Source organism: Canis lupus, chromosome 9 (assembly GCF_011100685.1).
Source record: "Canis lupus familiaris isolate Mischka breed German Shepherd chromosome 9, alternate assembly UU_Cfam_GSD_1.0, whole genome shotgun sequence".
Taxonomy (NCBI): domain Eukaryota; kingdom Metazoa; phylum Chordata; class Mammalia; order Carnivora; family Canidae; genus Canis; species Canis lupus.
Genome location: NC_049230.1, coordinates 43342881 through 43369722, shown reverse-complemented (window position 1 = coordinate 43369722; position 26842 = coordinate 43342881). Strand labels below are relative to the sequence as shown.

At 38.8% G+C, this 26842-nt stretch overlaps 2 protein-coding genes across 5 annotated transcripts in view; one reads left to right on the top strand and one right to left on the bottom strand.

Moving 5' to 3' along the window:
- NUFIP2 (nuclear FMR1 interacting protein 2) overlaps positions 1–18015 on the top strand; it is a 31553-nt gene extending 13538 nt beyond the window's left edge. The window contains exons 3-6 of one of the 4 annotated variants that reach the window (XR_005364722.1): positions 2085–2250; positions 6057–6173; positions 7202–7234; positions 9449–18015. Coding sequence is in view for 2 of the 4 variants with exons in the window: in XM_038548339.1 (XP_038404267.1) it covers positions 7202–7234; positions 8151–8242; positions 9449–9463 (140 nt within the window). In the remaining 2 variants the exon portion in view is untranslated. Of the gene's footprint in view, positions 1–2084; positions 2251–6056; positions 6174–7201; positions 7235–8150; positions 8243–9448 lie in introns of all 4 variants that reach the window. The other 3 variants (XR_005364721.1, XM_038548339.1, XM_038548340.1) reach the window with 3 other exon arrangements.
- Positions 18016–19502: 1487 nt separating this feature from the next.
- Positions 19503–25557, bottom strand: CRYBA1 (crystallin beta A1). Its single transcript, NM_001080899.1, has 6 exons — positions 25526–25557; positions 24119–24183; positions 22877–22995; positions 21239–21380; positions 20384–20526; positions 19503–19745 (listed from the first exon to the last, which is right to left on the bottom strand). The coding sequence occupies exons 1-6, from the start codon at positions 25554–25556 to the stop codon at positions 19598–19600; spliced, it is 648 nt and encodes a 215-aa protein (NP_001074368.1). The 5' UTR covers position 25557; the 3' UTR covers positions 19503–19597.
- Positions 25558–26842: the final 1285 nt, after the last annotated feature.

The following is a 26842-nucleotide window of genomic DNA, read 5'->3' as shown; positions in this document are numbered from 1 at the left end:
AAGAATAGGGAGGCACAGAGGACTGGTTGGGAAAGGAAAATCAGAACAGCAAAACATGATGATGAGGTACCCAGTAATGGCTTGGTAATGGATTAGGAGGCAAGATCAGTGGTGAATTGATCTGGGGGTTCTCAGTTGTGGGACTCCTCTTGTTTGGCCTTCTGTTTGATTTATTTCCCCTTTTGGGGAGAGATATGCTTAATGTTTGTTTTTTTAGATTTTTAAAAACTTATTTAGAGAGAGGGAGGGCGAGAGTGCGTGTATGGGGGCAAAGGGAGAGGGAGACAGAATAGAATCTCAAGGATACTCTTATCAACACAGTCTGACTCAGAGCTCAATCCTTTGACCCCCAAGATCATGACCTAAGCTGAAATCAAGTTGGGCTCCCAACCAACTGAGCAATGCAGGTGCCCTGAAACGTGCTTTTTAAAATGCTAAAAAAAATTTTTTTAAGTGTTATTTTTTGAGAGAGAGACAATGCGGGCCGTGGGGTGGAGAAGAGGAGAGAGAATCTTAGTTAGGCAGGCTTCTCACCCAGCAGGAAGCCTAAAGTGGGGCCCCATCTCACAACCCTGAGATCATGACCTGAGCTAAAATCAAGATTCAGATGCTTGGGGCACCTGGGTGGCTAAGTGGTTGAGCCTCTGCCTTCAGCTCAGGTCATGATCCAGGGTCCTGAGATTGAGTCCTACATCCAGCTCCCCTCAGGGAGCCTGCTTCTCCCTCTGCCTCTTTCTGTGTCTCTCATAAATAAGTAAATAAAATATTTTTTTTAAAAAGATTCAGATGCATAACCAACTGAGCCACCCAGGTGCCCCTTAAATGTTATGTTAAACTGGGACAGTATTCAATTTTAAAAGTAAAAAAGAATGAGCTTCAAGTTGGTTTTAACCCTCTTAGCTTTAGTCTTTTTCTTTGAAGAATTAAATGCTGAATTTTTGGTTGGACCATATGCAATTGCTGTTTTTACAGGTCAAAAAGGGTTGATTATCAATTTGAAAAGGGCTTAGTACTACTTTGTTATATTATTACTTCCTGACTGATTTAGGAGTAGTATTTTGTTCAAATATTTACATATTACACCAAGCTCTGTGCAAAGCAATTGTGATAAGCAGATGAAAAGAGGATTCATGTCATTAAGGAATTCAGTCTAATAGGGAAACATACATAAAAGGAAATATATGACTAGTGTGATGGCTCTGTAGAAAAATGTATGAAATGCATTTGGAACATAGAGAAACCCATAAGTGAGAGGTGGGGGCCAGTCAGGGAAGGCTAGTCAGGATTCGAAAGAGAAGTGGAAATTGGCTTATTTGTTGTACAAGGAAAGTCCTAACTATTTTGGGTGGAGGAAATGGAATAGTATTTGAACATGCTAGTCATTCAAAGTGATTCAAGGAAGGTGAGTGGTGCAAGTTAAAATAATCTTTAATTTAGTCATCTAATTTATTTTTGATATACAGCTGTGTCAAATGCTAGACGTGTTATACAAGATAAACAGATCTAGTCTCCCTGTAGACAGAATCTACTGAAATGTTTTGGTCCCTTTCAGGCTTATATTTATAGGGGGAGAGAATGATAGCTATGGTGTAGAAGGTAGAAAGTGAGGCCTAATTAAGGGCAAGAGAGGCCTGTTAAAAGATTACACTGCAGAAATGTTTGTAAGGTACCACTGGTTGAACCAGGCAGTGACATCTGGGTGGAGAAAAAGAGGGTGACTAGAAAGTTTAAAATGTCTTAACTGTAAGAATTGCAGTAATTGAACGCTCCCTCCCTATATTCTCTAATTTGCATTTTCTTGACTACTCCCTTTCTTGCCCTTTTTTTTCTTTTCTTTTCTGTTCTTTTTTTTTTTTTTTTTTTTTGTATATTCAATATCACTAATTCTTCGGATATAAAACTGAATTCATTTTTTTCCCAAACCCTAATTGTTAGGTTATGGATCCTATCCCTAACATACTCAGTTTTCCTTTTATCTGTAATACAACTGTCCTAATTTCTTCACTTTTGCAGTAACATTTACTGGGCTCTTTCTCTGTATAGTAGTCCTACCTTTTCCGTGGTTTTGCTTTCCGTGGTTTCAGTTGCCTGAAATACATACATCCGCGGTTAGCTGCAGTCTGGAAGCAGATGATCCTTTTGAATTGTCAGAAGGTCAGTAGTAGCCTAATGCTATGTCACTGCCTATTGTCATTCATCTCCCATCATCTCATCGTGTGGGCATTTTTTCATCTCATCACAAGAAGAATGGTAAGTACAGTATAATTAAGATATTTGAGAGATACCACACTCAAATAACTTTTTTTTTACACTGTTATAATGGTTCTATTTTATTGTTAATCTCTTACTGTGCCTAATTTATAAATTAAGCCTTGTCATAGGCATGTATGTATAGGGAGAAGTATACGTAGGGTTTGGTAACTATTTGTAGTTGTAGGCATCCACTGTATGTGGGTGGGTGTTAGAACCTATCTACTGAAGATAAGGGGGGAGGAGACTACTATATTATCACTTCATCCATACTCTTCAGTTACCTCAATCATTACTAACATTGAGTACAATAATCTCAGATATTTTCAGTTGCTCCCCTTTACCTATTTGATTTAAATAGTAAACTTTGCGCCTTTGTGCTGTCCTCCGAATAGCAGAGTAGCATTTATCTTTGTGTAAATCTTTCTTTCCTTCTTGGTGACTTTTAGCTCTGTTCCCTGAATAGTATGCTTCGTCTAAATCTTTTTGTCTTAGTGACATCCAGCCTTAGTAAATTAATTGTGACCACCAAAGCATAGGGCAGTAAACTTTTCATATGAATGCCCAGATAGTAAATATTTTAGGGTTTGTGAGCCATAGGGTTGGTCTCTCCTTGCAATTCTAGTTACTTGATTCTGCCTTATACACAAAAACAGCTAAGGGTAATAATAGAAAATGGGTATGGCTCTGTTCAAAGAAAACTTGATTTGTAAAAACAGGCAATGGGTAGATAACAGTTTATCGACCTCTGCTTACCATACCTCATACTTTAATAGCATCAAGCTTTGTTCATGCTGATGCTTCTATCTAGAAAAGCTGTTTCTTCTACTAAGCTTGCAGAAGCAGAGCCTTTCTGGTTTCACATCTGTATCTCTAGCCCCTAACTAGTACTTTTTTTTTTTTTTTAAGACTTTTTATTTGAGGATGGGATTGCAGGGGTGTGTGCATGAACAGGGGGAGGGAGAAGCAGATTCCTCACTGAGCAGGAACCCTAACTCTGGGCTCCATCCCTGGACCTGGAGATCATGCTGGGGAGCCACCCCAGCACCCCTAAATAGTAGTTTTTAATCCACTTGGAATTTAGATCTTGTAGGTAATTGGACATCTACAGGGAGCATTGTGAAAGGGAGCTACATAGGAAGTCTGCTTTAGAAAATTAAATGTTTAATTTTATTTACTGATGAGGTGCCATAACTATTTGAAATTTTTTATATTTTAAAATTTGGGTGGTGGCAGTCTAAATTACAGAATTTTAACAATTGCCTACTCTGGTGTATGTATGCTTTTTTTTTTTTTTTTTTTTTTTTTTACTCTGGTATATTTTAAAAGCAGAAACCTTCACTTATGTTAGCAAATTTGGTCCTGTGGCCATTTCTCAATAACTACTTGAGTAATTGGGTGCTGGGATCCAACTCTAAAAAGAACTGGAAGTAAAAGACCTTGTGGTGGGGGGCAAGGGCAGTATTAAAAGTAGAAAGATTGGGATCCCTGGGTGGCGCAGCAGTTTGGCGCCTGCCTTTGGCCCAGGGCGCGATCCTGGAGACCTGGGATCGAATCCCACATCAGGCTCCCGGTGCATGGAGCCTGCTTCTCCCTCTGCCTATGTCTCTGCCTCTCTCTCTCTCTCTCTGTGACTATCATAAATAAATAAAAATTAAAAATAAAATAAAATAAATAAAATAAAATAAAATCATTATCTTTAAAAAAAGTAGAAAGATTAATTACTATATTTTGAGTTTGTATAGTTGAATGTGCCTTATTTTGTTCTGCTTCTCTTGTGTAGTTAAAACAATTAACACAAAGTAACTGGTTTTGTATTTAGAATCTTGATGGAGACTTCTGGAACTTAAAAGAGTGCTAATTTCTTCTATATTCTCTATCAATAGCTTCTTTTTAGTCTTATGGTTGTTTAGGCATAGCATGTAATCATCCAAATAATACTTATTTTCCCTTTCTGATCTTCAGTTGAGTTTCAAGGTAACTTGAAATTCTAATTAAGGGCATCAGGTTGTTGGGCAACCCTGGTGGCTCAGTGGTTTAGCGCTGCCTTCAGCCAAGGGTGTGATCCTGGAGACCTGGGATCGAGTCCCACGTCGGGCTCCCTGAATGGAGCCTGCTTCTCCCTCTGCCTGTGTCTGTGCTTCTTTCTCTGAGTCTCTCATGAATAAATAAATAAAATCTTTAAAAAAAAAAAAAGACATCAGGTTTTTACTAGTAACAGAAGTATTTAATGTTAAACAACTGGAATGAGAGTTGCATTCATTTTTCTTTTCAGCACTTCAGATCATGCTGATTCATTTCTTGGCTAGAAGTTGGGTTGGCTCATGGCTAATTTTTTAGCCAGGTCCTACATCCCTTTCCCCTCCTCAAAAAACATAATCAAATTTACTACTCCAGAGCCCTTATTTGAGTGTAATAAAACTTTGTTACCAGAAATCATTTAAAATCTTTGTGTTTAAAATCTAAAGCTGAATGTTCTGGATTAAGCTAAGGAAAGGACACTGAGTGGTTGCAAATAGTTACTTTTGTCTTTAAAATGTGTTTATTTGCTTTTAAAGTACTATAGTTTTTACAGTGACTCTTCCGTATAGTCCTCCCGTCTCTCCTGCCAAAAAGGAAGGGGAAAGAGGCAGGTTGACAACAGTTTGTGGGGGACAACAAAAGGAAATGTTATAGCATCAATGGGCCAAAATTAAAAGTTTTGTTTTTCTCAACATACAACTAAATATACATTTATCTTTACTATTAAGTAGACTTAACAATAATGGGGCATCAAGTAATACAGACTTCAGGAATTTATTTGTTGCAAAATGTGAGTTCTCTACTTCGCTAAAAGAAAAAAATGTGTTGGATTAAAATTTTTGAAGTCCGTTCAACTAAGGAAAGCCTTACCTTTGGACTTCTTCACATAAGCCATTCTGAGGTACAGACATGTATAGGATAACAGCTCTAATGACCATTTCAACTATTCCTAATTGTCTGAAACTAATAGAATTAGAAATTATATTAGAGTGATAGATACGAGTGTCATGGGTAGAATAGCCTTCCCGATATTTATTCTTTTTCCCAGATTAGATTGATCACAATTCTCTCCCCTGCTTAGACCTAGGAGATGGGTTTTCCTGCCATTCTTTGGGTATCCAGTGATTTAAAGCCCATAGGTGGCATCCATCTAAGCTCTTAGACCAAGTGACAGCTAGTATATTATTTCTCAGTCTTTGTTTAATCAGGCAATTGTTGTGCTAACTTGAATGCAATTTTATCTGGATAATTACTTTGATTATTTTGAATAATTAACCTATTTATTGTTCCAAACATCCAAATCTGATAAATTTTCAAAACTTAAAAGTTTTTTAGGAGTGAATTTTTCTTTTTTAAGATTTTATTTATTTTTCATGAGAGACATAGTGAGAGGCAGAGAGGCTCCGTGTAGGGAGCCTGATATGGGATTCGACCCCAGGATCATGCCCTGAGCCAAAGGCAGATGCTCAAACCACTGAGCCACCCAGGCATCACTTTTAGGAGTGAATTTGTTGGAAATAGAGGAGAGTAGGGAGAATGTGATCTACCTACCATTCTCTACCTCCAACCACAAACAATAAAGTAATAATTTGGGATTTATATACTATTAGGCCTAGGGAGAGATTATGTTGTACTTTAACTGTAACCCACGTCCAGATATATCCTATCTTCATGAGCTCTAGTTTTACTTACTTTTTAATTAGAATTAGCTGCTGGTAAACTATATGAAATACAGTTACACAAAATCCAGTTATACAGAATAAAGGTACTTTTTTGTCTTTCAGAATGGCAGTTGGATGGCCATGGGAAGAGTACTTACTCTCAGTCCTAGTTATAGTTCATTCCTGTTACTGTGTAGTCTTTGTTTACATTGTAAACCTAGTGGAGTATTTCCTTTCAAGGTATTGTAGTTCCTATTTCCTGTTCTTTGGTTCTTGTGGTATGGTGGTCATCTACTGTCTTATTCATCAAACCTTCAAATAAGCCCTCTGTACAGCTTTCTGGAATGCTTCCAGATAGAATTTTTTTTGCCTTTTCTCTGTATGTCACTATAGTTTGGTCTTGCACATATTTTCTTTACTGTAAGATATCAAAGTAAGCACATTAGGATCACATTTGAATGGAATTGGAGCAAATGAGAATCGTGTTTACTAATAAATGGGTATGGATTGGCATTTTGACCTTATGGGTTAAAAATAAAGAGTAGGTGTAGTTTGAAGAACAGAACCACTTGCCTATAGCAAAGAGTTAAGTAAAATTTTAATAAGGCATTTTAAGCATCATGCTTAATCAAATTTGAATGCTTCATTCAGAAAATTTAGGGTTATAACCCATGGGTTATGATGGGTTGCCAAAAAATACTATTAAAATGTTTTTAATAACAATGAGCTGTTACAAGAAATATTTAATCTATAGCATGCTTCAGCATATCTTTGCTATTTTAATAGACAGAATTGCTCTCCTGGTAGTTTGATTTCAGATAATAATTGACTTTGTATAACCAATTTAAGGCAATCTGAAAGACATTTCTTAAGAATTCCAAGAGATTAATTAAGAGTCACCACTCAATCTTTATCTAAGATTTAGTAGAACTGTGCTATTTCAGCCCTACCTTCAGGCCAGCAATAACCAGTCTAGATTTTTTAGGTTTTTCTTTTTTTTTTTTTTTTTAAAGGTTTTATTTATTTATTCATGAGAGACAGAGAGAGAGGTACAGAGACACAGGCAGAGGGAGAAGCAGGCCCCATGCAGGGAGCCCGACATGGGACTCGATTCCGGGTCTCCAGGATCAGGCCCTGGGCTGAAGGCGGCGCTAAACTGCTGAGCCACCGGGCCTGCCCGATTTTTTTTAGGTTTAAAGTGAAAAGTGTAGCTTTAAATTTTGCTCTGTAAAACTTAGCATATAAATTTTTTTTTTTTTCCTTTGCAGAAATGGAATCTGTTTGGAATTTGCAGAAGCAAGGTAAGAATGGTTAGGTTACCTAAAATGTTAGTACTAATGACTAGTGTATGTTTGGGTGGGAATAATCTAGTGTTATTTCACTAAGTGACTAGGCTTTGTATTTTGAATTATTTAATAAATGCAGTTAAAAGACATGGCTGCTATACCAGGATTGCTAAAGATGGAGTAACACTGTAAGTGAAAAGAGTATATGAAAATAGTCTTCACCTTCTAGGTGAAGAACATGAATTTTTTCCCCTCTGATGATGAAAGTAAGACAGAACATAAATACTTTTAATATAGGAAACCAGCATAAATGTTTCCACTTATAGTCAGTCTTTATCTGTATTTGTGGTAGACAAGTGGTAGCCTGAACTGAAATAGTTCAGAAAAATATTAGCTTTTTTTTTATTATTATTATTAGCTATTTTAGACTAGCCTCATTTGTGCTTCAAAGTAATAGATGGTTAAAAATCTAAAGAGCAAAGTAGCTTCCTTCACGAACCACATGTATAAGACATGAATAGTAGGAAGGCGGAGGGACTGAATGATCCACATCTGAATTGTTAAGAATTTTCAAAAAATTTACATTGCTTATCCTCATTATTGTGTGCTTTTCCAAATATATTAAAATGCAGTAGCTGTGGAATACCCGAAATAAAGTTAAGTGTCAGTCTCGAGAAATAGTCACTAATAGAATTGGGCTTTTAGAATCCTGACTGAATTGCATCCATTTCCATCCACTTTGCTAGCTAATACAAGTGAGAGAGGTCACTGTGTAGCTAGCAAGTGGCAAAATTAAATGTAGGTTTCCTTGGGGGCGCCTGGCTGGCTCACTTGGAAGAACAGGAGACTCTTGATCGGGGTTGTGAATTAGAGCCCCACATAGGGTATAGAGATTACTTTAAAAATAAAATCTTTTTTTTTTTTTTTAAAGTAGGTTTCCCTGATTTCCCAGCATTGCTCCTCCTTCCATCTCCCTTGTACTTAGGGCAGGTCTTACTTGTCCAACACAGCTGTGGTCTGAAGGTAACTAGCAAGATCTTATTTTGAGTTTCTTTCTGTGTGCCTTATTCAAAGGAAAATGAAAAAAAGGTAGACTAGAAAATAATATCTGCAAAAGTAGACATCCCTATATTTACTGTAAAATGGTTATTAACTATTTAGAATGAGCATTATCTTCATAGCAGGTTGTTATAGGGTGGCTATTGTAGTCCTAGAAAGGATATTATCTCTGCACTAAATTAGATTGACTCAGGCTGAGGTGAGCTTGAGATCTTTATTACTATTTTTAGGCCTTTATACTTTTCCATTAAGTGACAAGTTTTATTAGTTTCCTATTTTTTATTAAAAGCATGTTTTTTTTTTTTTTAAGTTCTTATGATAGGTAGAAATGGTACATAATAAAATTACTGCCTCTCTTGAAGAAGGAAGCATATAGCTAAATAATTGGGATTTAGAGTAACATTGGAATCTTTATTTATACATGTTGCTGAGAAATGGGAAATTTGGAGGAAGGAAGAAATATGTCATGATTAGGACTGAACTTCCAGTTCTGGCCAAACTTAACCTGAAGTGTTTGGTGCTAGATGTCACTTGAACAGTTCCTTACTAGACATTCCACACAGGTTAAATTAAATTTTGACTTCATTTTATTGAAAAGAACAAAAAAAAAAAAGTCCAAGTATTTGTTTTAGTATTGAATTATTGACAATTTAATAAGGCTTTTATAATTGGGAGAAACACATAAACCCTTGTCACTTGTCAACTGAACTCAACCCCTTTCTAATCCATAGGAGTTGAAGCCCTCACTGGCTAGAGAACCCTGTTCTGGAAATCCTTTGGGATGTCAAACTATTGGGTTGTGGAAAAGTAGATCATTTATGTATTAATACAAAGAAGTCTTTATTTTTTAATTTTTTAGGGGTAGAGGACAGAGGAAGAGAGAGAGAATCCTAAGCATGCTTCACACCCATTACAGAGCCCAACATGGAGCCCAATGCAGGGCTTGATTTCAACCCTGACATGACCTGAGACAAAATTGAGTTAGGTAGAACCTGACACTTAACTAACTGAGCCACCCAGGCGCCCCAAAGAAGTGGTCTTTAATTTGTGTTTATATAAAAGGAGCCAACTAAAATGATGATGGTTATTTGAGATTTGTTATTTGGAATATGGGCATTTTGGCATTTCAGATCTCAGTTTTATTTATGTATTTTTTAACCTTCTCCCCAGATCCCAAAAGGATAATCACTTACAATGAAGCCATGGATAGTCCAGATCAATGAAGGACCAGACTGCCTATTTGTAACCTTTCTGCAGCATTAGAGCCACCGTTCATGGGGGACACAAGGCTTTTATGCTCCTAGATCTTCAACGCAGCAGAGGAACCATAAGTAGAATCACAGGATAATATATACAAATATATATATATACATATATATATATAGTTATTTAAAAAAAAAAGGCAACTGAAAGTAATTAGACTTCTTAAGGAATCAAATTTATTTCAAGAGACTACACATGGTTATTTAATCTCCGGTACTGAATAGTTTTTTTTTTTTTTCTTTTTTCTTTTGTTAATTTTTGTTTTTAAGTGTGAATGCAAGTGATTAATGAATACAGACTTATTAACAAGCGTGGTTCTAAAGTTCCTGCTGTCATCAACTTGGGCAAGAAATGACCCACTGGAAAGGCAAATCCACTTTTAAAAGATCTGTATCTTGTTCTGTGACTAAAGTGATACACTAATCACGGGGAACCCAGAATGATTCAACATTTTCCCCCCACTCCTCCCTTGATCTTTTGGTTATACTTTGAGCCCTGCGAGAATGCTGGATAAATGCCTTGAAGTTTGCAGGGGTGTATTTTTTTAGCGAATATGATTTGCATGTCTTGCCAGGAGTTAAGCAGCCTCTGTGGGGTGTTGGGGAAATTCTTTCTTTCTTTTCCTTTTATTTTTTGTGGGGTGGGCTTAGGGGAGGGCATTGAAGTTCTATAATTCTGGAATAGTTGATGGTACATAGTTCACTTGGCTTTGGTTACATGGACTTTAACAAGTGAAGAATCCATGAATGTCATTTGAAGAAAAGTTACAGAACAAACAATTGGCTTTAGAGATTTAATATGAAAAAATATTCCTTTGCCCATATTTTAATGTAATTGTATAAGTGGGAGCAAAAATATATTCTGCTTTTCAACTGTAGGTGCTCCAGACTTGCTCTCTGTCACTAACACTAAATGTGCTGTTTTCCTTGTTTTTCATTGAACATCTAAAGAGAAACTTCTGTACCTTTCTGTAAATTCTTTTAGTTTTCAGAAAATTCTAAAAGGGGAAGAAAAATTTCCATGAAAATTATAAAACTTTTCATGTTTTTAGCCAGTGAGGAGGAGGTAATAAACCCTACCTATAGAAGGTGTGTTTTCATGCAAACTATACTTCTGAGCTTATTAGCTTCTAATTATATCTTAATAAATATATTTTATTACTAGAGCAAAATGGGTTTTTTAAGGAAAATAATGTGAAATTCTGGAAATTTTCTTTTGGGCAGAGAGGAGCATTAGCCCTGTCTTATCATCACATTGCCATCCTGTTGCACTGCAGCTTGTATATAGCATGCTAAAATAAATTTTCTTGTGTGTGTGCAGAAATTAAGGGTCCAGTTTAAGATTGAGTGATGTTAGTGGCATAAAAACAAGTTCTCTGGCCTGACATAACATCCCATCACATCTCTCTCTCTCTCTCTCTCTCTCTCTCTCTCTCTCACACACACACACACACACACACACACACAGAAATTAGTATATCCATGTATGTCAAATACAGGTTAAAATAGCAGGGCATTTATATAGAGAGGTGTAGTCTCCTAATAAAAGTAGACTGGATCCCCTGGGGTGTTTGGAGGAGAGGGTACCTACTTCTGCTCAAACCCTTTGCTTAAGAAATGTCCAATTTTGAGTGACTGTAGTATGGATGAGTTTTCTTGTTTTGTTGATTATTTGAGACTTTTAACATGTAGTTTGTGAAAGAAGCTGTTGGACTCCACATAGAGTAGAGAAAATATCTTCAGTCTGGATTTCTGCCCTGCTTAGATTTTAAAAGTATAAGCATGGATTGCCAATTCCATTTGATGTAAACAAAACTTTTTATACATAATATATATATATAATAACTTATTGTATCAGTCCAGGTTCAGAAACTTGTGGTAGGCCAGTTCCAGATAGTTTCATTTCACCTGTAAACTGTATCACTTTTACTGATATTGTAATTTTCAAATGTATAATATGTTTACAGATGTGCCCTGCATTTAGTCTGCCTTGTTCCTATTTTGATTTTTGTTGAGTCTCCTGCCTGCTTGCCAAAAGCTAGGATGCTTCAGGCCCATGTACAATTGAAAGCAGAGGCATCCTTGAGCTTTAAAGCATTGAACAAACTGGAAAATGCAACATACCACATACTGAAGTGAAAGAAGTCTGTGTTTTTGTGTTTTTTTTTTAATAAAAATTTTCAAAAAGTTAAAAAAAAAAAGATATAAGGTTGATTAAAGGACAAAAAAGGCTCCAGTTTGTTTTATAGGTTTTAAAGTTCTGCTGTGTGTTCAATTGCCTTGTGTAACCACTTGTCGCCTTAGGGCCAGATTTCCCCCTCACCTCCTCCCCTTCTTTTTTTTTTAAACGTCCATTTTGCTTGCCTGGAATTTAAAAGCTCTTCTGTCTCACAACTCACAAGAAACTTTCTGGGTTTGTGACATAGAGGTTGAATGAATATAAATTTAAAAAGGAAAAAACCCCAGCCCCCATCTAATTGGGCTTTTTAATTTAGAAGCAACACTTAAAAATATCTTTAGAAATATGTTTTTCCTACTTCCCTTCCATATCCCTCAGGCCTCCATGTTTAGAGAAGCCAAAAAGAGAATGTATCCCTTACCTGTTTGTCCAAAGGTTTTTGAGAGTTCACTTCTAAATGAAACAATGCAACATTTCACCTTGATTTTCTCCACTGAAATTTCCTTGATTATATGGTTAGAGGTATATAGTTAGGAATGTCTTTCTGGGAACCCTAGTGCCCCATCATATTATTCGTCAGTATTTTTGGGCATTGGGTTAATGGACTTAATTGCCTAGGTACAAGCAGGACTTTGGGACAAATCTCCTTTATGCTGTTTGGTAACACTTAACTCTACTTGTCGCAATCTTTCTCCTTAGGTCCTCACACAATTCCTTACAGAGCACTTATTAAAAAAAATCTTAAGAGTTGATCTGTTTTCTGATTATTTTTGTGTAAGCTTCTAAACAAACTTCAGCTGTGATTAATTTAGCACATTTAAATAACATTAATGTGTTATTGTTTGGTATAAAGAATTTTTCTTCAACTCAGAGTATTAGTACTGTAGCATAAACCAAATACAGTCTAGAGGGGGTTTTTAACATCCCTCCATTATAAAGACTGAAAAAGGAGTGTGTGTGTGTGTGTGTGTGTGTGTGTGTGTGGTGTGTATGTGTGAGGGACAGAGGGAGATAGTAAAAATTAGTAAATGAATGTGTGTAAGACTTAGTATTCAGAGAATGAACTTGTATTTATTTTGTGCCATTTGTTTTCATTACACAGAATAAAAGTCAGGTGGTTTTAATCCTTAAAAGGGTAGTATTTGAAAAATGGCACTAAGAATGAAATCATGACCTATTTTTTTAATAGCTATGAAGATACTAATTATGGGTGAAGATTTCTTTTTAAATCTGTCTTGATTGTAGGCTTCTGTGTCACATACCACTCTTGTAGATGTCTTGAATAATTCCCCCTTCCCCACAAAAGACAGGGTGTATTTATCTTTCTCTTTATTCACCCCCACCTTGCTGAACTGAAGTTAATTGCATAGCCTTTCCTCTGACTTTCTTAGAAATGAACTTTCACATAAAATATATATACAGCATCTGTAGTTAGCCCTTCCTCCTTTCTGGGAGGGGTTAGACAATAATTAGGAATTTGTTAGTGCCAGTTTGTTTTTTTCTTGGAATAAATGGCTGGAGAAATTATCTCCATTTTAGAATTTTGCTGTTCTCCTTAATCATCTGCTTACCTAGTCATTGAAAATTGCAAAAACTTGATAAAGGAAAAAAAAAAGTGCTGCATTGGTTTTTCAAATAAGTTTCTAGGGAAATACAGCAAATCTCATGAATATTGTCCACAACACAAAATGTGTTTCTTTACAAAACATTACATAGCAGCAGTAGTTTCATACTTGGTTGTTAGTCTTGTTGCTAACCCAATTGGAGGCATCTAATGGTTTATCTTCTGAAAACTTTTAAACACAAAAAGCCATTTAGTGTGAAATTTTATGTCCTACCCAATGGCCACAGGCAAGGAAAACTGGAAGAGGACTTTGATTTAAAGTTGTAAGTAAGGAGGAAGTCATTCTGTCAAGGCTTTCTTCAGAGAAGTAGATGTAAAAGTCCCATTTCCAAGGATTAGGAGTATAGTTATGCCACTGGGCTATATCCTCGACACATGATCCTTGTATACCTATGCTAACTGCAAAAGACTATAGTAGGATGTATTATGGACAATTTTTATGATCACATCTGTTGATGGTGTACTAATTGAATTAGATTCTGATTGGGCAGTGTCCTTTAATAGTCCTACCCATAATCAAACTGCTACATTTTGAAAGAGGATAGGATTTGCTCATCTTTTCTCTCCAGAGTATTGATACTTATTTAAATAAGGGGAGGGGCAGAGAGTAAGATTAGAAGTATGTTTAATAGCTGCTCTGAGTTTACAGATACATAGGTTATCTTTAGTTCTTAATACTGATGTTATTTTTATTAATGTGGCTAATCAACAGAGCACCAGGATTTTATGGTGACAAAGATGGGCTTATGCTTTGAGTATCTTAAAATATTTCTTTTTAAATATACCTAAATCTGTTTGGCTGCGTGAGAGCCAGGACCACCTTGGGTTGGTTTAAAGAATGAAATCATTGGTTCCCCTCAAATGCACTGCTTTACTGAGTTTTAAATTTCACACTGTTTTGCTACTCATTAAGAATAAATAGAATTTTAAGTTGTCTGCATAATAGAAACACCCAGTGAAGCATGAATGGTGTGTTGCTTTTGCATTACTGGGAGTGTCCAATAGCAGTTAATAGAAACCTATGGAACAGCCATCCTCACGTGTGTTGGGATTGCTGATTCAAACTTCCCTATTTATCCACAAAATTTTGCTTATGTCCAGAGTTCTAAAGCCATTTTATAATACTCCAGTATCCCTTTTCTACAGCCTTACTAAAATAGCTACAAACATATTCCAATGCAGTATCCCTTTTCTACAGCCTTATTAAAATAGCTACAAACATTTTCCAATTCAGTTTCGCTTTCGTTGTATATCAAAGTTTTATCCTACAGACCAAGAAACCAACTTGAGGTAAATTACATAGCTTTCCATTTACCCTTTTTTCCTCAGGTGCTAAATAAAGGCTCCAAAAATGGATACTGCTTTAGTAATGTCTTTTATTCTTAAACATTTCTTTTGCTAGATGTAAAGATTTGGTGTTAACAAAAATGGTTTTAATATGTAAATATGAATGAATGCCTTTAGTTTGCCTGTTTGTCTATTAAGTCTGTTTCGTTTATCCTCAATAGAGGAGGATCCTTTCATAATCTTGAATACATTTCATTAGGAATTGTTGCATTAGGAATTTTTAAAGTGAAAATACAACTGTTTTCTGTCTTGGATTAATCCTGCTGCTGCTATGAGAAACTGAAAATCAAGAATGTGATGCACTTTTTACATTACTATATACCATACCTTTATAAGTTGCTTTGAATACCTTTACGGTAGCACAGCCACTAACAAAAGTGAATGAATTTAAAATTTTTCTTCAGGAGGGAATCAGTACAAATAAACTATTTATGGTATTGGCCTATGAAGGACAGTAACTTATGAAAATAAAAATTGTTAGTATTACACTTTTTGGCCTTAAAATGTCTTCTACTACTGAAAATCTTTTAAATCTTAGTTTTGTTTCTGTTCCCTCTCTCTGCCTCAAAAAGAGGATTTTGGAAGAATGGCTTAAAGGAAGTATCATTTGTTTGTTGCTGATTTATCTTTTAGAAAGAAAACAATTGTCTACTATATAAGTTGGGGACTTTCTTGTTTGTATACAGAGGAGAAATAATGCCATCCCGAGCCAGTCAGATTTAGTATAATCAAATCAATCAAAACTCAACTATTCTGCTTCTTTAGTGTATTTTTACTTAACAAAGATAAACTTTAGTAGGAATGCTACTTGACAAGAGGAAGTCATTTCTCAAGCACATACCCAAACTTGAAGGAGTCTGAACCCAAAATAATGGAGGAAAAAACACCAAATGGGGTGGAGGAATATGAGAAAGATACGTGGTCCAAAGCTATCTGGTTATATTTTGATGTTGCCAATATTGCCAAGCCAAATTTTTAATTTGCTTATTTAATGTTTGTTGGCCAGAGATCTATTTTTATATCAATGTGCCTTGCATGTATATTAAAAAAGTTTGGAAAGGCCATGTAGTAATGCCTAGGATAGTTGACGGTTCTTACCACCTCACTAATTTTTATGCAGTATGAAATGCTCATTCTATCGCCCAACTGGTGCTCTCTGTTTAAAGTTATAGGTCTTGTCACAAACTGGAACTATTTTATAAACTGGGGAAGTGATTTAATTTACTTTTTTTGTTGTTTCTTTTTTTGTTCTTAATCTGTTAGTGGCTGTTCTGTAGTGGGAAATAGTAAGAGGATTCTTCGCTCCCTTACCCTACCCCCTCAGCACCTTCTTCAAGTAATGTGATGACACCATTTCTTGTGTGCTTTGAAAAAAGTTTCAGCTTGCTGTCTCCTTTAGTGTTATAAAAAGGTGTTATAAAAAGCATTGTTTGCAAAATCTAGGGAGATAATGGAGTCCACTTTAATTTGGAATTCTATGTGAGCTATGATCCCAAGTTACTGGCTCTTTCCAACTTAAAAAAAATATTGTAAAAGCACCTTGGCTTAGAAAATTTTAAATATTTATGTCTGCAACAATTGTCTAAAAATAATGAACTGTGCAATTCTTGTCATTAAAAAAAGAAAAAAAAAAAGATCTGAACTCTCCCTAATGTGACTTGTTAGTTTCTTTGTATTTCCTGCCAGTGTAAATGTGAAAAGCTTTGCTTGCATTACGTTTTAGAAATGCATTTTGCACACTCGAATTTTGCTGAAGCTCCATGAAAAGGTTAGATCTAAGTAGATGAATAAAGCTATGCACATGTTTTGAAAATTTAATTTGTGTGTCATTACCAAAAGTGACCTATCCTTATTACTTTGCTGTTTTTAGCTTTACCATCTTTAGAAACATGGCTCAAAGTAATAGTTCTAGGCTAGTTCATCAGTAGAACTAGAAGAGAGGAAAACTGGCACCTATTTTAATAAACTTCAGTTTAAATGAGAGCTGGACTTGTATCTATTAAAGGGCTTTTCTTGAAACAGGGCAGTTTTATCAGCTTTACAAACTTCTGGATGCTCTCACTTCCTCGTGGAAACTTTGGTTTATTTGATCAAATAGAAATGGGAGGTAACTCAGATATGAGGGAAGGACCTTTGCCACATGGAGTTCTGTGACAATTCTGTGTTGTAAGCCTGGTTTAAAGGTAGGATAATCTTTTCCCTTTATTGCTTTAGCATATGTTTGGTTTTACTGAATGAATGACGAGCTTATAATCATTCATCTATTTAAAGATCAAAGCACAGGTTATTTTAAAGATAATGTGTATCTTTTAAAAGTTGCCCAAGCGGATTAGAATAAAGTGAAGAAGTTGGGCGAATTTGGTTAAATTGCTGCAGTCTGCATGTACTAAATAGCTTTACTTCACATGTATGTGTACTTAAACAATTGTGTAGATGTACTGGCCAGGTTTGTCAAGTCATCTTTTAAAAGATTGTTTTGTAATCTACTTAGGACTTTTAGAGAAGAGGCTAAATAAGTTTAAGTAGAAGATAATATTAATGGTACTTTCCCCATGCTCCTAGATCTAAAAGAAATATTTCTGATTTGTAAGTTTTTTCCAATGTGTAGAAGAGGGTTACTTCTCTATCATCAAGTGTGCTTTTGATGTATGTTCTGTTGACTTTGAAAACAGCAAAAACCCTTCTTTCTGAAAGTGACAGTCAAAAACTAAATCTAGTAGTCAAGATTGCAAAGGTAGCCCATCATGCCTGGCCTAAAAAGTAAAAAATGCAGGAGAGTAGTAGCGTCATCTTAAGTTGGCCATGGCTACTTCTCCGCGTCTGTCAGTAGTTCACTTATGTTCAGTGTTAGAACAAACATTGAAGGAGCAAAGTAATTTCTGTGTCTTGTGTGCATCAACACTTAGGAGCTGAGTTACCTCTTCTCGATCTGCGGGAAAGGATAATTGGACTATAATTATGTTGGAGGATATTTTTCTTTCCCTCTCCCAACTATTTTTTTTCAGTGTTTTTTTTTTGCCCAGTCAAAAAGATAGGCCTTTTCTAGATAAAAGAACAGTGGCCAGAAATTTACCCTTTTGCTAATTGCTTAGGTATTTGCCATAGCTGTTTCTGATGTCATGGATTCTGAGGAAGTGTCAGTTACATGATGATCTTCCTTTATTGATGTCTTACTCCATGTTCAGTGTTTTAAAAATATAAATTACAAACACTCAACATCCATACCCAGATTTACTTATTTTATCAGAAAAAAAACCTTGAGAAATTTGTAGATCAAATTAAGAGACAATAAGTGTACATTGTTGAATAAAAAATTTTAAAGTTTCTGAGGTGTTTGTGTTATCTTTTGTGTGCTTTTAAAAGTTATATACTGAAAACTAAGATTGTGGGATGTACAAATTAAGTCTTAAGTGTACCATGGTCATATGTCATTGATTTAAAGCAAATCATACAGATGCTTAGAATTGGCATATTTATTTTAAAATGACCTGTGAGAACAGCTATCCTATTCCTTAATGCCCATTGATCCTTAATGTTCTTCAATTGGAATAGGAAGCCAAAATTAAACTAAGCAGTTAAGCAACTAGATCTAAGTTGCCAAGATTCTGAATTTGTGACTTTATGTTGAAATACATGGCAATGCATATTTGAGAAACTTCCTAAGTTTGTATAGCATTGATTTGTCACAAGTTGAAAAAAATCGGTGCTAACATCAACATGTTAGAGTAGGGAATGTGGGGAAGAGATGTAAAAACATTTACCATAAGTGTGTTTGTTTGTCACTATATAGACTGATACATTTCATATGCTTTTATGTTCTTTGAGTTAAGGAAGAATTGTCAGTTGGCCTGCTGAGTGACTTGCAAGGATACAAAGGGAATTGGGGGTTTTATTGAAGCTTGTCTTTAAAAATTCTCAGCCCCATAGGTGTGATTTATAAAGTATGGTGGGGGACACCTGGGTGGCTCAGTGGTTAAGCGTCTGCCTTCAGCTCAGGGCATGATCCTGAAGTTCCAGGATCGAGTCCCACATTGGGCTCCCTGCGTGGAGCCTACTTCTCCCTCTGCCTATGTCTCTGCCTCTCTCTGTCTCTCATGAATAAATAAATAAAAATCTTAAAAAAAAATGGGATGCCTGGGTGCCTCAGGTCTTGATCTCACAGTCCTGAGTTCTAGCTCCATGTTGGACTCCATGCTGGGTTTGGAGCCTACTTAAAAGGGCACCTGAGTGGTACAGTTAAGCATCCAACTGTTTTTGAAGATTGTGATCTCAGGGTCTTGATCTCAGAGTTGTGAGATAGAGCCGTGTGCCGGACAGTCCACTGATCATGGAATCTACCTAAGTTTCTCTCTCCTGCCCTCCCCCACCCCCCTGCACTTACACTCTTTCAAATCTTAAAAAAAAAAAAATGGGCATGTGGGTGGTTCAGTCGGTTAGGCATTGCCTTCAGCTCAGGTCATGCTCTCTGGGTAGTGAGATTGAGTCCTGCGTTGGGCCCCCTGCTCAGCAGGAAGCCTGCTTTTCCTTCTCTCTCTGCCCCTCCCCCCCTTCATGCTTTGCTCTCTTTCAAATAAATGAAATCTTTAAAAATCAGTAAAACTGGGGTGCCTGGGTGGCTTAGTGGTTGAGCATCTGCCTTTGGCTCAGGTCATGATCCCGGGGTCCTGGGACTGAGTCCTGCATCAAATTCTCTGCATGGAGCCTACTTCTCCCTCTGCTTTTGTCTCTGCGTCTCTCTCTCTGTTTCTCATGAATAAAAAGTAAAACTAAAAGCGTGGTAGTTCATTCAGTCTACACAGTTGTGTGTGTGTTTTTTTTTTTTTTAATGACATTTATTGTGGATTTCAGCAGCTAACATAAAACTAGATTGCTTAGCAAGGTTCCTCTTACTTGGAGCTTTCAATCCACTACTGTTGAATACGGCGAATTGATTGAATCTGGGAAGTCTGGGCATGAGAACCCCACTCTCTCCAGTGTTTATAGTCTCCTCCATGATGGTCACATTCCAAGATATATTGATACCCGCGATATCCAGGATACTGGTAGCAGACCCAGCTAGAAAATCCAAAGCACATTAGATTATTAAAACTAGTTAGGAAAGGGGTCAGTACCCTACAACCTGAGTCTCTTTCATCAACACAATTGGTATGGAATGCTTTTACGTTTAGAAAACAACAGCCATTCTAAATGTGCCAAGCACCATTTGTGAACATAATATGGCTATAGCTAGTTGAAAATTAACTTTTGATCATGAAAAAAAATGTAAAAGGGCGCCTGGGTGGCCCAGTAAGTTAAGCATCTGACTCTTGATTTTGGCTCAAGTCATGATCTCAGGGTTGTGAGATGGAGCTCCGCACTCAGTGGGAAATCTTCTCTCCCTCTCCCTTTGCAGCTGCCCCTATTTATGCATTCTCTTGCTCTCAATAAATCTTAAAAAAATAAAAAATTTTTAAAAAGAGTAGTCAACAAATAATTACATAGAGAAATATTTAAGAGGGGGAAACACTGACCTTAAGTAGAAGTTGGTACCAACAACTTAAAATTTGAAAATTACTAATAACTAGAATGTGTCAGCCATACCAATATACTAATGTATGAAATCTCATAAACTATAACCATTGATGTATTAATACAAGGTTTACATTTGCAAGAGTTACTTTGAAATGTGCCCCATCCCTGTCTTTTGTACTTACGCCCCACATTGTATCTTCATGGAACCAACTTCATTGTTGAACCAACCCATGGCTTGCAAGGAGGGATAGTCATCACAGATCTCCCATTGGCGTCCAATGAAGTTTTCCTTCTCAAAGATGGTAATCTTTGACTCCTTATGATTCTGTAATGCAAAAAAATTTTAAATCATTTAGTACCCGTGTTGATGGCTGTCATCTTAATTCTTTAATTTCTACATTTTTCAAATTAAAAAAGCTTTTGGTTTACATTTTAAGAATGTTTCAATATGGAGATATGGAGATAAAAATACTCAATCCTGTCCAATCAAATTTAATACCGTAACATTTAAAATGTACAAATAATTGATATAATACTTTGGGGCAACAAAAATCATAGAAAATATAATAAGAGCAGGAAGAAACACACAGCCAACCAAGGGAGTTAATATTCACTTATGTGAGAAAAGATCACAGAAATTAATAGAAAAAGTAAGGCTGTGTGTGTATGTGTGTGTACAGTGCTGGAAATAACCTAAAGTCTGGTAGGGGATATGAATACTACGCAAACATTAAGGCAGAGACTAACCTGTATGTAGTACAAAAACGCAAACCTAGCTCTCACTAGTTCTCCTACTGCACTGAAGATCTGCCCTCGTAAGTATACACTTCTGCCAATCTTTTAGCTTAATGAAAATACCTTCTAGTAGGGAAAAAATCAAAGGGCAAATTTGGAAACAGAGGGACCAATGTTCTCTCTTTTATCCTTCCTGCTGCATTTCAACGTAACTGATGAGAAGTAGCACTAAATGTCCATCCACACGCACCCTCTCTTGCACCATCCCCCCACGTGCACAGAAGTGAAAAATTCAGACTCACGGCTGAACAGATGGGGCGGAAGGACATGAGGCGCTCAATGTGGTAGGCGTTACTCCCACTCCAGGCGTCCCAGCGAGGGTACTCTCCTCTCTCCAAGATGAACTGTTGCCCACAGAAGCTGGTATGCTCATAACCAATCCAGCTGCCAGAGACAAGCAGTGGGGTTTGTTGGTGGTGTTCAGAGCCTACATGGCCTCAGGGAGAGGCACCTTTTTTTTTTTAAGATTTTATTTATTCATGAGAGACAGAGAAAGGCAGAGACATAGGCAGGGGAGAAGCCGGCTTATCAAGCCAATTCCAAGAGAGCCATGCAAAGTGATACATTTGTCACAAGAGGCGGGGAACGAGCTGGCAGCTACCTGAAGCAGGTTTGTGAATGTAATGTTTGTTTGGGGATTATCCACTGAAAGGGTCTGCTTCACTGACCTGAGTAATGCGTATGAACAAAGTCAGTCTGAAATTAGATTTCCTTTCTCTCCAAGTCACCTTATTCTCTACTTGGAGCTCTAGGTTCAGGATCTAGTGACTGACTATTGCTTTGGCTCCAGCCAAACCTACTGGCTTCTCCCTAAGGAAGCAAAGGGATGGACAGGCAGCTGATGGATTACTAGTCTCTTGTTTCCTGATAACTTTGTGGGTTCTAGCTCCTGCTGTCACACACCTGTTCCTTATTTATTTATTTATTTTAAAGATTTTATTTATTCATGAGAGACTCAGAGAGAGAGGCAGAGACACAGGCAGAGGGAGAAGCAGGCTCCATGCAGGGAGCCCGATGCAGGACTAGATTCTGGGACTCCAGGATCACACCCTGAGCCGAAGGCAGACACTTAATAGCTGAACTACCCAGGCATCCCTGTTCCTTATTTATTAAAACACCTCAGGTCCACTTTTCACAACCAAGTCTCTGCTACCAGTGACATCTTAAAGTATTTTACTCCCTTTAAATGGTTAACTCAGTTTAGTGGCCCACAACTTGTGGAAGCCGGAAGCCTCTCTGTGTGCTATGCCAGCTTCACTTAGGCTAAGGGAGAGACCTTTCCTTGGTGGTAAAGGCTTCAACTATCCTGCCAAAGAGTCAGGAAACAAACCACGAGTCTAATTCGTCCAAGAAATTAATCATCAACAAGAAACTCCTGAATGACTAACTGGGACCTGATACAGCTCTCACGTCCTAGAGTTGAGTTCCTTTTTACACAGAGAAACTAGCTGGTAGTGCCTTTGCAGGAGGGAGTTAGCTGGAAAGAGGTTGCTGCTTGCGGGTTTCCTCTATTTTTCTGTCGGCAAGACAAACTAAAGGGTCCTGTGCCTCTTCTGAGAGAATCCTATGTAGCAGCCTATGAGCTCTAGGGGCACAGATCTGATTCCTGTCACTGCCCCACCCCATGGTCTACATTTCCTTAATGCTCCCCTCCTCAAATCTATTACCAATCCACTAGAATCTTCAGTTCCTTCTAGCTTTGAGTTACTAAATTACACATATAGTGATTTCCTTTGAGACTACCTCCATATGGACGCCTTTCTCCCAGAAATGATTAGAATCTGGGGGAACATCTTTTTTCCCTATCCCCACCTTTATGGCCCCATGTCTCCAGAGACCACAAATATGGGTCCCAAGGTTCTGCTGAGGTCCATACTCACGCGCCGCATTCCACCTTGAGAGACCGGACATTATCAAAACTGCGCTCAGAGACATTTGGGCAGGAGCTGGTGAACTCCATCCTCTTGCCCTGGAAATTCTCCTGATCATAGATGGTTATCTGAATGGAATTGAATGGGAAAACAGAGTTTGAATGTGGTACTTCAGGAAGAGCAGAGGCCCAGGTCAAGAGCTTAACTTTGGTCTGTAGCCCAGGATGTCTGGTAAGGTCTCTTCCAGTATAGACAGGATAGGAAGGAGTTTGGATTATACCACTGGTTGGTGGTGTTTACATGTCCAGGCAAGGGATGAAGTGTAAGGATTGGTTTATGATAGGAATTGTTTGCCAAGGACAATGCCTGGTCTAGTGGACAGGCCAAGGACTCATAAACTCTTATTCCACCTTACTTTCTGCATAAATGTGGCCCAGAAGTAAGGACTCTGAGACTCCCAGAACTTCCTGTGGGTTATTTATTATCTTCTCCAGTCATATTCAATACAGAAATGCAAGGTGTAAATGGAGATTTGTGATAAACCCATTTCATACCTTGAACTAGAATTTGGCTCTTAAACCTGGCTAGAGGACAAACTCCCAAAGCTGTGAGCTGTCCTTAGAGTTAACCCAGTGAAAAGGGTAGGGGTGTTGAGGAAAATAGTGAAAAGCTAAGGATCAGCCACTTCAGGCAATGGTTACAATCAACCTCAGGCTGAGAGTGAGAAGACCTTGTTTGGGATCTGGTAGCAAATCTCTTTTTATTTCTGGGACTCCAGAAATGCTCCACTCTCCATGGCAGCATCATCCACTCCGGACTGCTCTATTTTTTTTTAATTCTTTTTAAAAATTATTTTATTTTTAAGTGATCTCTACACTCAACATGGGGCTCCAACCCACAACCCCAAGATCACGAGCTGCATGCTCCACCTAGTGAGCCAGCCAGGTGCCCCTGGGCTGCTCTGTTTTAAGATTATTTTAGTAGTGTGGAGGAGAGGTGACCTAGAAAACTAGGTGTCATCTTCCACCATCATGGGCTTCCAGGGTCATCCTTCTGTCCAAATGGGGCATCCTGAAAGATCCTTCCTGAGACAGCATATGGATGTTGGGTAGACCCTCGCCCTAAAACTGGTATATTACTTGCCAGTCATTCCCCCATGCAAAGCACAGCCCTGGGGGCTGCCCTATGGCAATATCTCATGCTCTGCCCTGTGGGACGGCTCAGTATTCCACGTGATGGAGGTGAGCTTACCTTCCATGGCCCCGCGGACCCCGGCATGGGGTTAGTTTGAGCCATCTTGGTGGTTGGAAGGGTTTCTGGAAGACAAAACACATATCAGTGACATGGCCTCTGGGCTGGAGGTTGAGGTGACAGCACAGAAGAAAGGAAAAGATGGTTTAAGTCCGGTAGATAGACTTTTACTGGGGTCCCTGCTTTGCCTCTCACTTGCGGAGCCTCCATTTTTTTTCCCATTGGTTGAGCTTCCACAAGCAGTGATGGAGGGGATTAGAAGCAATAAGTCAGGGAAGGTGCCAACAGGCCATGGGACCTCTTGGCTTGTGTCACTGTCACCCTCTTGCCTGCTTCCAGGTACCCCCTACGGGTTGCAGCACTGCCTCAGCCTCGCCTACCAGTGTAAACTCCTTGGCTACCATCCAGTCCACACACAGCGTGTGGTCCTCTTCCACCTGGCTCCTTACAGCCCCAAGCCACCCGACACTGCAGGACCCTGCCACCATTCCTTCCCAGGTCTGTCTTCTAGACTCGCCCAGCCTTGGTCTTGCCTCCTCAGAGAGACTTTGTTGCTTTTCCAGCCTGCGCTGACTCACTTTCTTTCCTGACTTCTAGCACTTATCAGAGTCCCAATCTGTCTCTCCATGGAAGGTGTCCCAAGTGAACATCTCTGTGGCAAGGCCTGGGTCTCCTGGCTGACGATTATGGCACTGGGCTGAGCCGTCTGGGAAGCAGGGGGTTGAGGGGAGGATGAGTGGCATTGAAGAAGTCTTACTGAAAGCAAGTGAGCGAGAAATGGGGATGATGATAGCCAATGACATCCTCACTGGACGCCAAGCCCTGCTCTAGACGCTTGATATGCATTAATATATGTCATCTTCACACCCCAAGCCTGTGAGGTTAGTATTGTCATTATCCCCATTTTACAAGGATATTGAGGCTCCTGGAGTTTAGGTAGACAGAAAAAGTGGTAGCAAGAGGAAAAGAAGGAAGGATCAGAGGGAGGGAAGGAGAGGAGAAGAAAGGCAGCTTCCGTGGCTCAACCACAGTAGCCCTTCTTTCTGGCTGGTATCAGCCCCAAGAGCCGATGCACATGATCTCTGACACAGCTTTCCATTCTGCCCCTCTGATGAAGCCTTTCCCAGCTCCTGCCCCCCATCCCTCCTCCTGATGCCCTAGGAGCCAGCTTACTTCTTGGAGCCCCACACACCCTCTCAGCCATGATCGCTGGGCCAGTGTTTGCGGCCATATAAATGACTCCTCTTGGGGCAGTGAGTGAAGACTGCTCCCCCCCCAGAGTTCTCTCTCTCCTCCAGTCAGGCCAGGATGCTTGGACCTCAGGGCAGGAGCCCTGGGCCCCCTCCTGGGAGTGTCTCCATTGGGGAAGGATCGGAAGGGCCAGGGCACCCGCTGGGCCTTACTCACCCAGCTCCTGCTGCACAGTCTGGGTCTCCATCTGGTGCCACCTTCCTCTGCGGCCCTGCTCTTTATAGCCCTCTGGCCGATGGCCTCTGGCCCTGTCAGCACTCTGCTTTCCCTCTGCTTTTGTTCCCCCTGATCCCCAGAGCTTTGGTGGCTCAGCCAGCTGGGCAGGCCTCCCCCCACGGCTTTTGTTTAAACCAGGGAAACAGAAATCCAAAGAGGCCCTGCTGCTGCAGGCAAGGCTGGGTAGCGGCTGCAGACCTCGGCTGCGCTGGTCTTGATCTCAGAACAGCTGCAAGGTGAGGCCCGCCGGTTCGCCCGTTCTCGGTGTGAGCACTAGTCCCCTACGCTTATCCGAGTTCCTGGAGCTGTCCTGGGACCTTCCTTGGGCCCCACATCAAAGCCAACACATCAAAACAGACCTCACTTCCCAGCCAGGATATATGGTTTTGTTGTTAAAAAATGTGAAAGGAAAAAAAATGTGAAAGGACTATAAAAATTCTGAATTTTATTAGGAGAAAGAAAAGAAAGAAAGAAAGAAAGGAAGGAAGGAAGGAAGGAAGGAAGGAAGGAAGGAAGGAAGGAAGGAAGGAAGGAAGGAAGGAAGGAAGGAAGGAAGGAAGGAAGGAAGAAAAAAGTTTTACTGTGTTCTCAGGAATCTTATATTTATATAGACATGTAAGGGCTGAATTCAGTTATGGTTGACTAGTGGACATGAATCTCTCTGCCGCTATTTTATTAAATATTTGTCTTAATTTTGCAGTTTTATTTTAAATTTGGGGGGGCCAGTAAATCTTTTGGGGTTGTTACTATATTGTTTCAGGACCTTGGAGATCTCACAGGCCTAAGGCACTATGCCTATAATACCCTAAAGGGTATGACCAGTTCTCCCTGGAAGTTCAGGGCATTTGGTGAGTAGTGTAGGAGAATCATGGGCTCCCCCAAGAGCCCCAAGGAAAGGATATGTTACTGCAATATCACAGCTGCTGTGAGAAGCAGGAGGTCGCAGTGGGTGAGGAGGGCTTTGAGGAAGGGGTTCAAATCCCAGCTCTACTGGCTAGGTGATTCTGGGCAAGTCACTCAGCCTCTCTCAACCCCACAAAAGAAGAGCATATCTCCCTGACACATCATAGGTTTATTATCGCTTATAACCCTGCTCTCTTTCTGGTGATAGATACCGTATAAAATTCCATAGCAGCTTGGAGAGAGGAAGAAACTATTCCCAGTAAAGTTCTCCCAATCCCTCTGCCAATCACTCCAGCCTGTGACTCAAGATTTGTTGGCGCCTCCTTTTTTGTAGAACCAAAACCCAGGAGATGA

Bases quoted from the DNA above. Each gene is read 5' to 3' on its own strand.
- CRYBA1 (NM_001080899.1), bottom strand. From the start codon at position 25,556: ATGGAGACCCAGACTGTGCAGCAGGAGCTGG. The intron at 22,996-24,118 runs GTAAGCTCACCT...AATTCCATTCAG, and splicing joins GGTCCGCGGGGCCATGGAAG to ATAACCATCTATGATCAGGA. The intron at 19,746-20,383 runs GTAAGTACAAAA...TGGATTTTCTAG, and splicing joins ATGAAGATACAATGTGGGGC to CTGGGTCTGCTACCAGTATC.